Source organism: Gorilla gorilla, chromosome 5 (genome assembly GCF_029281585.2).
Source record: "Gorilla gorilla gorilla isolate KB3781 chromosome 5, NHGRI_mGorGor1-v2.1_pri, whole genome shotgun sequence".
Classification (NCBI taxonomy): Eukaryota; Metazoa; Chordata; class Mammalia; order Primates; family Hominidae; genus Gorilla; species Gorilla gorilla.
This window is the reverse complement of record NC_073229.2, coordinates 176,521,874-176,537,342: the sequence shown is the minus strand read 5'-3', so window position 1 is coordinate 176,537,342 and position 15,469 is coordinate 176,521,874. Positions and strand designations below refer to the sequence as shown.

General features: G+C 41.8%; 1 protein-coding gene across 23 annotated transcripts in view; it reads left to right on the top strand.

Moving 5' to 3' along the window:
- SYNE1 (spectrin repeat containing nuclear envelope protein 1) overlaps nt 1-15,469 on the top strand; it is a 522,579-nt gene that overhangs the window by 268,573 nt on the left and 238,537 nt on the right. For all 23 annotated transcript variants that reach the window (XM_055390873.2, XM_019029254.4, XM_055390870.2 and 20 more), the window contains 7 exons: nt 2,648-2,791; nt 3,135-3,290; nt 4,891-5,055; nt 7,264-7,436; nt 9,953-10,106; nt 12,823-12,966; nt 13,740-13,904. In XM_055390873.2, the coding sequence (XP_055246848.1) occupies nt 2,648-2,791; nt 3,135-3,290; nt 4,891-5,055; nt 7,264-7,436; nt 9,953-10,106; nt 12,823-12,966; nt 13,740-13,904 (1,101 nt within the window). The remainder of the gene's footprint in view (nt 1-2,647; nt 2,792-3,134; nt 3,291-4,890; nt 5,056-7,263; nt 7,437-9,952; nt 10,107-12,822; nt 12,967-13,739; nt 13,905-15,469) is intronic.

The following is a 15,469-nucleotide window of genomic DNA, read 5'->3' as shown; positions in this document are numbered from 1 at the left end:
TCCTGATCCAAGACCATTGATCTCTCTTTTGTAATGGTGACTGTTTTTTCATGGCCAGCATCCTCCATTTAACAGAGTGATAACCATTGTGCCTAGAAATGTTTCCTTAATCCTTCAGGGATCATTAATGCTATGTGGTCTGAGCTCTGAAGCATCAGCTGCTGAGTGTAGCATATTTAGCATTGATTACAAGGTTATCTAGTTCAAGAGATGCCCAAGAGTAGGTGAGTAGGTCATGAATTGCCTGTTTTCTTAATCTGCTGTTCCCCTCAGAATAGGTATCTATCTGTTTTATTTGATTCTTTCCTTTCCTTTTTCCCTTCCTTTCCCTTCCTTTCCTTTCCTTTCCTTTCCTGTCCTGTCATTTCCTTTCCTTTCCTTTCCTTTCCTTTCCTTTCCTTTCCTTTCGTTTCCTTTTCTGTCCTGTCCTGTCCTTTCCTGTCCTTTCTTATCCTTTCCTTTCCCTTCCCTGCCTTCCCCTCCCCTCTCCTCGCTTCCGCCTTCCCTTCCCCTCCTCTCCCCTCCCTCTCTGCCTACCCCTCCCCTCCCCAACCCCTTCCCCTTTCCTCTCCCTCCCCCTTCCCCTCCCCCCTCTCTCTGCCTTCCTCTTCCCCTTGCCCTCTCCTCCTCTCCCTTCCCCTCCCCTCCCTTTCCCCTCTCCTCTCCTCCCCTCCCCTCCCCTCCCCTCTCATCTCCTTTCTTTTTAGAACCTAAATTCCTGATCATGGTCCCCCATTTGCCCTGTTTTGTGGCGTATTAGTTCATTCTCATGATGTTATAAGGACAGACTCAAGACTGGGTAATTTATAAAGGAGAGAGGTTGAATTGACTCACAATTCTGCAGGGCTGGGGAGACCTCAGGAAATTTACAATCATGGCAGAAGGGAAAGCAAATACATCCTTCTTCATATGGTGGCAGGAAGGAGAAGTATGAGCAAAAGCGGGAAAAGTCCATTATAAAACTGTCAGATCTCATGAGAACTCACTATCATGAGAACAGCAGCATGGGGGTAACCACCCCCATGATTCAGTTACCTCCCATTGGGTCCCTCCCAAGACACATGGGGATTATGGGAACTACAATTCAAGATGAGATTTGGGGGGGGACACAGCCAAACCATATCAAGTGGCCCCATGAGGCTCTAGTAACAGGAAGATGGAAACACCTTGAATTTATGAATTTAATTATTCAACAAATATTTGTTGAGTGTCTTATATTTGTGAAGGACTAGTCTAGGCTCTGGGGCTATAGTAGAGAATAAAACAGAACCAAGTCCCTGCCTTCATGCAACCTAAATTTTGGTAGAATACTCCAGAAGTTATTTTGGTATTTTACATTTGTGAGATACTAACTTTTCAAAGGATTCTTACAGCTAACTCATATCCCTCAGAGGTGAGTAAGGCAGATGTGATTTTCCCCATATTGTAGACATCCCAGACCAGATACAGGTGGAACCTTGAGCTATTCTCTCATAAGTTTCATTAGCTCTTGCCACTTAGATTTTTCAGCTAACCTTTATGTACTCCCTCTTGGACAATACTACCTAAAGTACTGGTTGTTTTTACAGCCTTTAGTTGACTCACAGAGTAACATAAATAACAAATTCACATTCACATCCACCTACCACTTTATAAGTAAGAGACAGTAGATGCAGACACCTTTGCTAAAGTTAGACAGTACCATATAAAACTTTATCAAACACATTTTACACCTAGGGTACTACATAGTAACTGTGAAAGTATTATGACATTCTTATGTGATAAGCACATAACATTATTTAGTATTTCTTATCACTTTATAAATCAGAATAAATTATTTATTAACAACATAATCACGTAAACTACATGGATATGCTACTTCTTGTACCCTCATTAATGAAAATCAACCAAATGTTGACTAACATTTCTTTACATTCCTGTAAGGTACTATGGTGTGTCTCCGGAAGTGTCAGACCCAGGCCCTCCCCTCATGGAGCTTGCAGTCTAGTTTTGGAGACAAGGCACACCTGTGTCAGATGAAAATTCACAATCCAACCTAGTCTATGATGAAGTATATAGGCATGGTATAGACAACAAATGTTCTAGAAGTTGAGAAATGGGTGTGATCTCAGAAGTGGGCCAGAGAGTTAGGGGGGAAAAATTCTATTTTCAAAAGGAGAACCCTAAAAAGTTCTTAAAGGATATTCAAAAATTGTATTTGTACCAAGGTAAAAGATAGAGTGTTTCAGACTTTGGAGTGGGCTTGTTTTTTTTTTTGTGGAATTTTTTTTTTTTTTTTTGAGACAGAGTCACCCTCTGTCACCCAGGCTGCAGTGCAGTGGCATGATCTCAGTTCACTGCAACCTCTGCCTCCTGGGTTCAAGCAATTCTCCTACCTCAGACTCCTGAGTAGCTGAGATTACAGGCACATCCCACCATGGCTGGCTAATTTTTTGTATTTTGGTAGAGACGGGGTCTCATCATGTTGCCTAGGCTGGTCTTGAACTCCTGAGCTCAAGCTATCTGCTCACCTCAGCCACCCAAAGTGCTGGGATTACAGGCGTGAGCCACTGTGCCCAGCCTGGGTGGACTTTGAATGCCAAGTGAAGGACCTTGGACTTGCTATTAAAATATTTTCTTGTCCTGGACACTATCTAAAACCTTGCAGAATCTAAAGATCCAAATGAAGGACTTTGAAGTAAGTGCTGAGCCTATCCAGGACTGGCTGAGTAAAACTGAGAAGATGGTCCATGAAAGCAGCAATCGCCTCTATGATCTGCCAGCAAAGAGGAGGGAGCAGCAGAAGCTCCAGGTGATGAGCCCGCCTCCCCGTAGCCCCATCTGACCTAGTCTTTGTCCGTTCTCTGTCGACCTTACAGATGCATGCTCAGCACCCTTGAGTTAGACTGTGCTGCCGTGAGACATAGTGTGTTTTTCCCCATTTCTGGCGGATTTTATGTTTTCTGACTTTCCTTGGAAGTATGATTTGTTTCCTTCCATGATTTGTGCTCCATGGTGTGTAGATTGGAGATAATAAAGCCTCCAGGGTACACGGACTGCCTGCCAGTGTTGATTTCCATGTTCTCTGGGCCAAAGCTTCGTCCGCGGTGTGCTTTTCCCCAGCCTCTGAATAGTAACTTGCTTGTGCTTTTCAGTCTGTCCTTGAGGAAATACACTGCTACGAGCCTCAGCTCAACAGGCTGAAAGAGAAAGCTCAGCAGCTGTGGGAAGGACAAGCTGCCAGCAAGAGCTTTAGGCACAGAGTGTCGCAGCTGTCTTCTCAGTATCTAGCGCTAAGCAATTTAACAAAGGTAACGCCTGGCACGTGCTGTGTGTGAGTGTGATACTGATGTCGCAAAATTGGAGTTGCAGCAGGTTCCGCAGGATGTGCATTGCATCCTGACCCGCCCACAGTGTGGGTCTGCAGGTCAGCAGTAAGGGGCGTGTGTGCTGTTTCCTCAGCCTTGCAATCTGAGTTCATCATTGTTGTTGCATCAGCTTGATGTGGCTCTCTGAAAAGGCCGAAGGAGGTTTCAAAGATTGAAGAGACTTCCAGTCTTCATTATTGCACAAGATATTCCTTTTAATACTGAAATGATATGTTTCCCAGGGCTTTGATTTGGAAGACTCAAATCATAAACATGATTTTTTTGTTCTAAATAATCCCAGAGTTTTTGTTCTAAATAATCCCAGAGTTTTTGTTCTAAATAATCCCAGATTAAATTACTTTAGAAAAAACATGGATTCTAAACAGTTTAAATTTTATTAGATTAAATATAATGATATTTTTAAAAAATTCATCTGAATCTTTGCATTCGTTGTATAGTAGTCAAGGATGTGTTGATTGAGAGTTTCAGTTCAGATTCTAGAGCAGAGCTCAAAATTGGCAATGGTTCAGACAACTGATTAAACCTCTTTTCAAATAGCTTAGAAGAAAATAAATGGAATCCTACTACAATCTCATTTAGAGCATTCAGCCAGTGTAACGTAGACCCATTTTGAACTGTGCGTTGCAGACCTATCTTGAGCTTTATGTGGCTTATAACCTTTGTTTCCTATATTTTTAACTTTCAGGTGTTAGAATATAGGGACACTGGTATAATTTAGTCTTTAATTTGGCCTCATCTGTTCTGTAAGTGTGGATTTACAGAGGGTCTGCTCATCTGGGTCTTCAATACACATCACTGAGGCAGTCACACTAGCTTAGGTCAGGGAGTAAATAGTCTATGTTTACACCCATTCTTATTCTATGATTGTTATTTTGGGTGTTTTTATAAAATCTGGCACATATCTAAGTTAAGATAAGGAATGAATCATCTTAGAATGAATGAAGAACATGTTTCCATTCCTTTGTATTTACTTAGATACCAAAAGTAATCGATATATGAATGTTTTGAGAGCTGTAGATTACTCTTGCAAAGTCTTCACTGTGTTAGATATAGCCTATAATTGATAAACAAAACCACATGTATGGTCCCATGTTTTAAAATTTAGAGATATTACAAAAATCTCAGATTATTTTTTTTTAGAACTCTGGCTACAATGTAGGTCATGTGGGTTGTTGTGTCAGGTGAGCCTAATGTGATATGTGAAAACTAGAAACTACTTTGACCAGTCTCCCAGACAAGGCATTAGGGAGAAATTTTACTGATTTAAAATAATCATGATAGTCATAAAGAATTGGAGAGGCATAAAATTGTAACTTTTTTTTTTTGCTTTTGACCCAGTTAGTCTAATAGTTTTATGATTTAGAAAGATCTTTGACGTATCTCATAGATTTAGGCCAGACTTGCCTCGTATCTGTGCAGCGTATGAAGCTATGACTGATTGCCTTTGTTTCAAACAAACCGTTAGCTTTACAATTTGTCTCTGTGGGATGGACAGCTCGAAAACCATTTCTGTCATTTCCAGGAGAAAGTGTCAAGACTGGATAGAATCGTTGCAGAACACAATCAGTTCTCTCTTGGGATTAAAGAATTACAAGACTGGATGACAGATGCGATTCACATGCTGGATTCATACTGCCACCCGACATCCGACAAAAGTGTGCTGGACAGCAGGACGCTCAAGCTCGAGGTGTGCATCTTTACATAGAAATATCTCCAACCTACAGAATTTGTTTTTCTCAAAATTTCCCGTCTCCATCCACCTGGGGTGATGATGTCACATTCTCTCCATGATAAATTTCAGATGCTTTGTGAGTGCAACGCTGTCTGCCTTGGGTGCACATGCCAGAGAATTCCTGAATCATCTGACCCCGGATGTTTTCCAAAAAATAAAATAAAATAAAGCCCGAATGTGATTACTTGTGTGATCACTTGTTAAGAGGCTAGTTTTAAATGAGATCACAGACATATTCATTATGGGAAAATATTTTGAGGAAACATTTTATAGGGCAAAACATTTTCCATCTTTTTCAACTCACTTGTCTTCCTGTATTTAGCCAATTCTCCTCCCATCCCAAGTTATGAATTCAGTTTTGCATTTGTGATGAAAATAATGAATCTGCATTCATTTGTATACTGGGTGCCTTCTAGGAGACTGGCACTCTGTCTTGACACCAAGGAATCAAAGGTGAATAACACAGTCTTTTTCCTCAAGGATTTTACTGTCTGAGGTTGGAGGTCGAAATATAGAAGACAACAACCACAGATGCAGATGTATTTATGGTGTTATAGACATACACAGGAGTGGAACCATGCAGAAGGGATGGGGTTGAAAGTTGGGAGAGATTTCTTAGGAAGTGTGATAGGTAACCCGAGTTGTGTGGGGTTTAAATTTTTTTTTTTTAATAAAATTAAGACAGAGTCTTGCCTTCTTGCTTAGGCTTGTCTTGAACTCCTGAACTCAAGCGATCTTCTTGCCTTGGCCTCCCAAAGTACTGGGATTACAGGTGTGAGCCACTGCGCCCTGCTATAAACCAAGTTTTTGTTTTGTTTTTGGTTTTTGTTTTGTTTTGTTGTAGACGGAGTTTTGCTCTTGTTGCCCAGGCTGGAGTGTAATGGTGCGATCTCAGCTCACCGCAACCTCTGCCTCCTGGGTTCAAGCAATTCTCTTGCCTCAGCCTCCCAAGTAGCTGGGATTACAGGCATGCACCACCACGCCTGGCTAATTTTGTATTTTTAGTAGAGACGGGATTTCTCCATGTTGGTCAGGCTGGTCTCGAACTCCCGACCTCAGGTGACCTGCCCACCTTGGCCTCCCAAAGTGCTGGGATTACAGGGTGAGCCACCGCGCGCGGGCAAAACCAAGTTTTTAAGAATGATAGGGAGAATTATTTTGGCAAAGATAACTGGGTGGAGACTTGGGAATGGTGCCAGAGAGGGGAAAAGTGTGAGGAACAGCCAGAGGAAAGAACAGCGTAGTGTGTGAGAAATTTCTACCAGTTGCTTATTGCCACAGCAGAAACTGGTGGCAATGCGTGGCTGAAGCTGAGGCTTTGGAAGTTGGCAAGAACCACATTATAAAGAGAGATGAAGCTTTGTCTTTTAGTCAACATTATCAGTTTTATAACTTGGAATTAAAACTTCCTTCTGGCTGGGCGCAGTGGCTTACACTTACAATCCCAGCACTTTGGGAGGCTGAAGTGGGAGGATTGCTTGAGCCCAGGAGTTCAACACCAGGCTGGGCATTGAACCCACCTTTACAAAAAACAAACAAACAAACAAAACATTTAAATTAGCTGGCCATGGCAGCATGTGCCTGTAGTCCCAGCTACCAAGGAGGCTGAGCTAGAAGGATCACTTGATCCCAGGGGTTCGAGGCTGCAGCGAGCTATGATTACACGACTGCACTGAAGCCTGGGAGAGAAAGATAGACTCTGTCTCTAAAAAAAGCAAAAGAAGAAACTTCCTTCTCACATAGAAAAAGAATAGTACTTATGAAGAACATGAAATATATACTCTATTTCTATGGGTTTTTTTGGTTATAGAGACCATAACATTTATAAGCTCTTCATCCTATAACCTTTGAGAAATCATGAATTCTACTGTACTATATTTTTCGCTTGTTAAAACCAGTAAAGTAAAACTTCATTGGAAGGAAGGGATTATTCAGAGAAGACTGGAGACCTTCAACACCAAGGCCACTTAGTAAAAACCAGCGGGTAGCTGGTGACTGGCATTCACAGCAAGCCACTTCCCCACCCTCTGTCTCAGCCAACTGGGAGCTCCAGGGCTGGGCACAATTGCATATTATTCTGTGATCTTTAGGAGCTCTGCAATATTTAAAGCCAGCAATGTTAAACATACAAATGACAAAGGACTTCTGTATGTGTTTTCACAGGCTCTATTATCAGTCAAACAGGAAAAAGAGATTCAGATGAAAATGATAGTGACCAGGGGAGAATCTGTCCTTCAGAATACTTCTCCAGAAGGCATTCCCACTATTCAGCAGCAGCTGCAGAGTGTGAAGGATATGTGGGCATCCCTTTTGTCTGCAGGGATTCGTTGTAAAAGGTGAGGGAAACTACAGCCAAGCACTGGGGAAGCTATTACTAAAAGATCAATATAATACTACTGAACAGACCATTCCTGTGGCTGGCTTCCCTTCCCTTCCCTTTCCTTCCTTCCTTCCTTCCTTCCTTCCTTCCTTCCTTCCTTCCTTCCTCCCTTCCTTCCTTCCTTCCTTCCTCCTTCCTCCTTCCCTCCCTCACTCCCTTTCCTTTCTTCCTTCCTTCCCCCCCTTTTCTCTTGATTCCTCTTTCTTTTTCTTTCTTTTTTCTTATTAGAACAAAAGAAACTGGCAGATGTAATCTCACATTTAGATTGACCTGAATACTGTGCCAATGTGGTAATATAACTAAAAATGCATGTTTCTTTTTGTTGTTGTTGCTAACATAAAAATACAAAAAAAAGATTCATAATGTAAAAATATAAGGATTAAAACCAAGTAGTGGACTTGGGAGGTAAACCCAGGAAATACAAATAGAGGAGTGGGAAAGAAATGGCAGGCAGGGGGAGGGCAGTAAGTAAAGGGTGTTGTATTAGCCCGTTCTCACTCTGCTAGGAAGACATTCCTGAGATTGGGTAATTTATAAAGGAAAGAGGTTTAATTGACTCCCAATTCCTCATGGCTGGGGAGGCCTCAGGAAACTTACAATCATGGCGGAAGGGGAAGCAAACACATGCTTCTTCGCATGGCAGCAAGAGAGACAAGTGCTGAGCAAAAGGGGAAAAGCCCCTTATAAAATCATCAGATCTCATGAACACTCACTGACTATCACGAGAACAGCATGGGGGAAACCACCCCCATGATTCAATTACCTCCCATTGGGTCCCTCCCATGACATGTGTGGATTATGGGAACTACAATTCAAGATGATATTTGGGTGGGGACACAGAGCTTAACCATATCAGGTATGTTATCAAGCAAGTTGCCCACCGTTGTGAGCAACTGCAACTTAATCCAGTCAGGCAATGCTGGGAGCTGGTATACAGTGTGAGCCTCAGTTATCCCATCCAAGGGCAGGGGATCTGGAGTATTTAGAGACAAACTCGTATGAATTAGAAGAGCAGTTGAGGGCTGCCCCTCAGGGTGAGGCTCCCCTGTGCCTATATTGCCCTCAAACTGAGAGTACATCAGGGGCTAGAGAATGTCTTCAAGCTAAGAGATCTAGGAGCAATTAGAAGTCCAACTGGACTGTGCTGCAGTGGTGTGATCGGGGGGTGTGGATGGATGGAGCACTTACAGTGTCTGCTACAAAAGGACCCAAAACCTGGTAGTACAATTAGGCAGAAATGATTAATGGAATTTATTTATTTTAATATTTATTTATTTATTTATTTATTTATTTATTTATTTTGAGACGGAGTCTTGCTCTGTCGCCCAGGCTCCAGCGCAGTGGCACGATCTCGGCTCACTGCAAGCTCCGTCTCCCAGGTTCACGCCATTCTCCTGCCTCAGCCTCTCGAGTAGCTGGTACTACAGGCGCCTACCACCATGCCCGGCTAATTTTTTGTATTTTTAGTAGAGATGGGGTTTCACCGTGTTAGCCAGGATGGTCTTGATCTCCTGACCTCGTGATCCACCCGCCTTGGCCTCCCAAAGTGCTGGGATTATAGGCGTGAGCCACCGCACCCGGCCTGATTAATGAAATTTAAAATATAGCATGTGTAGGCCGGGTGTGGTGGCTCACGCCTGTATTCCCAGCACTTTGGGAGGCCGAGGCGGGCAGATCACAAGGTCAGGAGTTCAAGACCATCCTGGCTAACACAGTGAAACCCTGTCTCTACCAAAAGTACAAAAAAATTAGCCGGGCATGGTGGCGGGGGCCTGTAGTCCCAGCTACTTGGGCGGCTGAGGAAGGAGAATGGCGTGAACCCGGGAGGCAGAGCTTGCAGTGAGCCGAGATCGCGCCACTGCACTCCAGCCTGGGTGACACAGCAAGACTTTGTCTTAAAAAAAAAAAAACTAGCATGTGTATTGAGACAAGGGAAGTGCTTAATTTATCGATAAAAGAAATAATTAAGTTTTAATATTTAGACCAAGTCAGGAAATATTGTCCTTTTATTTCATTACGATTTTCTGATGTTTAATCTCATGTAAGGTGGTTACTGTTCTTATTTTTCTCTCTTGCTCTCAATGTCCTGCTCAGTTTGATATAGTTAAGTGTTGCTTCTCTCCCTGCCCAGAGCTTTGGCTCCAGAAAAGACCCACTCAGGGGATCTCTCTCAGTTTTGCCTTTGAGACTCCCCCAGTGTCTCGTGTCTCCCCAGCCGCTGACTCTTGAGTTGATAGCTAGTTCCACGTTTCTGCAGATTGGCCTGGGTTTAAATGTTCCTTGCTTCCTGAGGCTGCCCTTCAGACCTGGACTCAGTGTCCTTAAGCCCTGGGCAGCCTGCTCACTCCCAAGCAAGCTTCTTCCTGATCTCTTGACCCCTTGCTTACTGGAGTGGATGGAGCAGACACAATGACATTTTAGACTCCTAAGGATTCTCAATGTGGATTTATTGTCCGTTCAAATCCCTTTCAGCCAACTCGAAGGAGCTCTCTCCAAATGGACAAGTTATCAGGATGACGTTCGACAGTTCTCCGGTTGGATGGATGGTATGGAAGCCAACCTAAACGAATCAGAAAGGCAGCATGCGGAGCTGCGGGATAAAATAACTATGCTCGGAAAAGCCAAGGTGAGAGCTGGATTTCACATTCCATTTGCTTTCTCACAGGCTTCTTTAGAATGCCACAGTCAGACAAAAATGGGGTTACGTGTACCCTAGGACAGTGCACATAAGCAAATTACGTTTGGGGCTTTTAGTATAATCTCTAAAGGCTTCTTAAACTGGACTTTCATTTGTGATTACTTTATTAGTGAGTGAAAATTTTCCCTTCCAGGAAAACCATGTAGATCCATGTTATATGATACAAACCATTTAAAATGTAGCACCATGAAATATCTTTTAATGTCTTCAGCCTGCTCATCATTAGGAAGTCTTCCTTTTTTTTTTTTTATCACATCCCTTTGTGTTATCTTTTGTGCATTCGTCATAATGCTTACATTAGTACAGTACTACATGGAAAGATTTTTTTAAATAAATAAATAATGGCATGTTCTTAAAACTTATTGACAGTAGTATTCAAACATGAAGTTTTACAGTCCTTTGGTTTATAGCTGCAGCCTCACTCCAGGGCGTGATCATTGGTCAGCCTGTTCCATCACCCCCTTACCATTATCCTAAACAGCACTTGTGATCTTCTACACAGAAATCCTTTAACCTCTCACATTCTCTATTTCTGCTCATTTGTATCACCTCACCCTGAATATATTACATTGGAAACCTCATTATTCTCAGTGACTTCTTTCTCATTGCCACTTTGCATCTGGCACTAGGTCCTACTGATCCATCCTCTTCACCTGAACTGGAACAGACTCCTAATTTTTCACCTTGTTTCTTGCCTCCATCTATTATTATCTCCTATAAAGATGAATGTCTCACTTCCTGCCTGAGGTCCTGTGTTGGCTTCCCATTGTCTACAGTATAAGCTCAGTCTCCGTCACCTGGTTTGTAAGAATGGAAATAAGCTCCTCTGCCATGCTCCTTTCCTTCATGCTCCCAGCCTCCTCCCTTGCGCTCTCCAGCCTTGCTGAATCTCACACTATCTCCTGAACATGCCACAATCTTCACAATTCTGTGTCTTTGCATAATCTCTTCTCTTTTTACAGAAGGTCCTTGCTCTGTCTCTGCCCCTGGCAACCTCCTACTTATCTTTCTGAATGAATTTTGAAGTCATTTTAGCTATGCTGCACCACCACCGCTCAGGCTTGATTCATTGTTCTGTTCTCTCATAGCCCTTGGTTCAAAGCTCTTTATCAATTTCATATATATTTGCATGTCCCTCTCCTTCAGTGAATAGAGATGCTTAATTTTCTTTATATCCTCAACACTTGGCTCTCTGTCTGACACAGAACACATGCTGAATAAAAGTTATTTAAATGACTAAATGATCTTATGTCACCTATGCCAAGGTACTTAATGTTTCTGGGTCTCATTTATGCATCCATAAAATAATATAATTATAATTATCTGCTTCATAAATACCTGCATGTATTATCTGTTATAATAATTAATTGCTTAATTAATTGGATTGTTCATCTATTCAATCAATATTTATTGAGAAATTGCTACATGTAGGGATTGTGCCCGATTCTAGCAGTAAAAACAGTCAAGTGTACGTTAGTGGGGATGCATGCACTCAGTAATAAATGTATAAATAAATAATTTTAACTGCTGAGTACTATGAAGAAAAAAAAAGTAGTGTGGTGTGAGAGAGAATCATTTCGAAAAGGCTCATACAGCTTGTTTGAGGCCAAGGGAGAGGGACAGGAAAGGCCTCTCTGAAACAGCAGACATATAGTCCATGCACTAAAGAATTTAAGCCAGAGAAATGAGCCTGGGGAGGAGTTGAGGAACCAGCATTCTAGATAGAATAAAAAGCAGGTCCTCGGGCCCTGTGGAGGGAAAGATCCTGGTGCAATGGGGAGCTGTGAGGAAACAGGCAGGTGTTGTTGCAGCAGAGAGTAGGCAGGGAGGGGCTGCAAGGGGAGTCTGATGGAGAGACAGAGCCTGATCCTCCATTGCCATGCCAGCTGCTCTGAGGATTTTCCACTTGATCCCGGCAGCATTGGGACGATAATCCAGGTTTTAAGCTGAGAAGCGACATGATTCAACTTTTAATTGCAAGACATTATATCACTTAGACTGCTGTGTGGAGCATGAAATAAGGGACAGGGAAAGAACTGGTGGCCAGGAATCTGCCTGGGATACCACTGCAAAGTCCAAGTGAAAGAGGAGGGCAGCCTGGGCTGGGGAGTTTGCAGGAGATGTGGGGACAGGTGTCGCAGTATAATAGGAGGTAGAGCTAACAGGATTTCCTAATGGTTAAGAGGACGGAGAGCTAGAGAGGACGCTGGAACAATTCCCATGTTCTGGGTTGACCGTCTGGGTGGGAGGTCATGGCATTTGCTGTTTGAAAAGAGATGGAAAGAGAAGGGGGCTTCATGGGGGCTGGGGTAGAATAGGGATGAGGTGAACATCAGGGGTCCATTTCTGGACATAATCAGCTTGAAATGTTAAGAGTAGAAATATAAAGTAGTTAATTGGTAATTCATATGTTAGAGAAAGTTCTGGACCAGACATAAAATACACACACACACACACACACACACACACATATCAATGCATTCACACACATATCTGTGTCAAATAGATAAAATGATGGAGGGATGGATGAAGAGATAACCTGAGGTCACTTGTCAACTGTACAATTAAAATATCTTGATTTTAACAGTGTCGTTGATGTGATGGTGCATGAGTGGCCACTTTATTTTTCTTAAATGCTCTCTAGTTATTAAATGAAGAAGTGCTGAGTTACAGCAGCTTGCTGGAGACCATCGAAGTCAAAGGGGCTGGCATGACAGAACACTATGTCACCCAGCTAGAACTCCAGGATCTACAGGAACGATACAGAGCCATCCAAGAGAGGGCCAAGGTACGGCAAAGCATTTTCCTTGTAGACTCACCAAAAGGGGAGTGTTTGGAGCCGTGCTCCTTTAAAGACTCATTTATGTTCAAGAATGACAGGCTTGGGAAAACAGAACAAAAGCAAAATGAATTTTTAATATTTTAAAGGAATTACTGGCAAAATCAAAAACCTTCAAATATTGTTAGTATTATGAAAGCTATGAAAGTAAGATAATTTTCAACTAAAAATTCCTAGAAATGTACCAACTTAAAAAAAATTCTGGACAGCTTCCATTGAAGGCTCATAAATGCCTTATTATGTCTGATGATGAGAGTTTTCTAAGGTGGGAAATAATCACTGATAGTATTAATCATTCTTCATTTAGTCCTCACAAAGAAAATAAATATGCTTTTTCAGAGCGCATTCTACTATGGAAAATTTAATCCACAGTAAGTCCAAATCTTCATTTAAGGCACAATATAAGAATTTCAATTTTCTTCATTAGCAAAAGTGAATTTTTATGAAATTAGTAAAGTGAATTCATTTCTTAGCCTGTTACATTTTATAAGGTGTTCAGAGATCATGTAGTTAATTCAACAAAATAATAACACTTTTATTCCTGAAATATTAGGTTTTTATATTTTTACATAAATCTTGAAGATTCATGATTCTAGGAAATAACTCATATTCCAATGTCTCAATAATTATACTTTTCTAAAATTTCAAAAGTGAATTACAGCACATTGATGCTTTATAAAGTAATGTGTTCCTATCTTCATTATTTTAAATGCTAATTATAGGAAGCCGTAACCAAGTCTGAAAAACTTGTCCGCCTGCACCAAGAGTATCAGAGAGACCTAAAGGCATTTGAAGTTTGGTTGGGGCAAGAACAAGAAAAGCTCAACCAGTATTCAGTTCTTGAAGGTGATGCCCACACTCATGAGACAACATTGCGTGATCTTCAGGTAAAGCCTCCTTTATCCTAAAACAAAGGAATCTTCATTCTGAATATGGAATTATTATTTTAAGCAATAGGAAGTTAATAGAAACCTTGAGTCCAGTGGCTAGCTGATACACATTAAGTGCAATCCCCATAAGGTTTGATCAAGAACATTCTGAGGCCTCAGCAGTATGTGCTAGTTGACATCATTTTGTAGGCAATTTAGATAGGACAGGACTGGCACTTGGGGAATTCATAGAGCTGCTAGGGTGGCCCTGACGAATGGCTGGAGATCTAATTGATGGGGTTGTCTGGCTTACCTGCGTGTTTCTCCCTAAGGGATCACATCAGATCTGGGGGACAGCAGCAGAAGTCATTAGAAGGTGACACAAAGTCAAACTAGTGGCAATATCTTGAGCCATGTAGTTTTAAGCAAAACCTGCCACATTGCTGATGGTACAGGTTCAGGCTCAGAGTTCTAGAAGAAGGAATTAGAGAAGTAAAAAAAAAAATAAGTGTTAGTGCCCAGGCCAGCAGGCCGTAATTCACGGTGAGATGCCAGACATGGTGGAGAAAGTGGTCACAACCTATATACTTATTTACTCATTCAGTATTTACTGGATACTTAATACAGTACAGATACTTTGCTAGCTACTTCAGGCAAAGATGATTAAGATATGATTTCTGTCTTCAAGGAACTTGAAATCTGATGAGGAACACAAACCCATAGAAAGATGATTATAAATAATATGGCGAGGACATTAGTAGACTAATGTAAGGGGTCTTATGGTAGCATCAAAGAAGGGCCCATAATCTTACCTTAAGGAATAGGTAGGAATCAAGGAAGTTCACCAAGAAAGGGCCGCCATGTACAAAACAAACAGCAGAAGATGGAGGAAGGCCAATGAGACCACTTTATGTCCCACCAGTGATGTGTTGGAACTTACAAATGTGCCATCAGCCCTGATCAGAATTGGTTCAGGATTGGGTAAGTTTTACCTACAGCTTGAACAAGGTGGGAAAATCAGGGACCATCATGATTATCGGTCACATATAAAATTTCTGGCTTTTTCTACTAGGTCTTGGAAATTGTATAATGGCAAGAGAATGGGGTTGGGATTAGGAAGTTGGGACTCTAATCCTTGGTGGGACCCAACACTGGGTGACTTCAGGCAAGAAACAACTTCTCTGACCCAATTTCATCCACAGAGTTGTAAGGATTAACCGAAATGGAAGAAAATCTTATTTAAATATACGGTCTACTCATGAAGTAAGTAAATACTAAAAGTTAGAAGGGTCACAATTTCCTTAGCTTACTTAAGGGTCTCATCCATCCTGCCTCCAAAGAGTAGGATCTACAGGTTTAGCTGTTGTAATTTATTTGACTAGAATTGACTATTTTCTTTACATAACCCTTCTTAGTTCTACACTACCAACATCACTGGTAAGCAAATGCTGAGCTCCCTGTGCTTTTGTGTAGAACTAAGTCAATAGTTACCCATCACCAGCAGATGTTGCTGTTGCTCTGGTCAAAAGAAAATATTTCACTTAAGCTGGTATTCATGTGGTGCAAACCTAACCTCCCCCTGA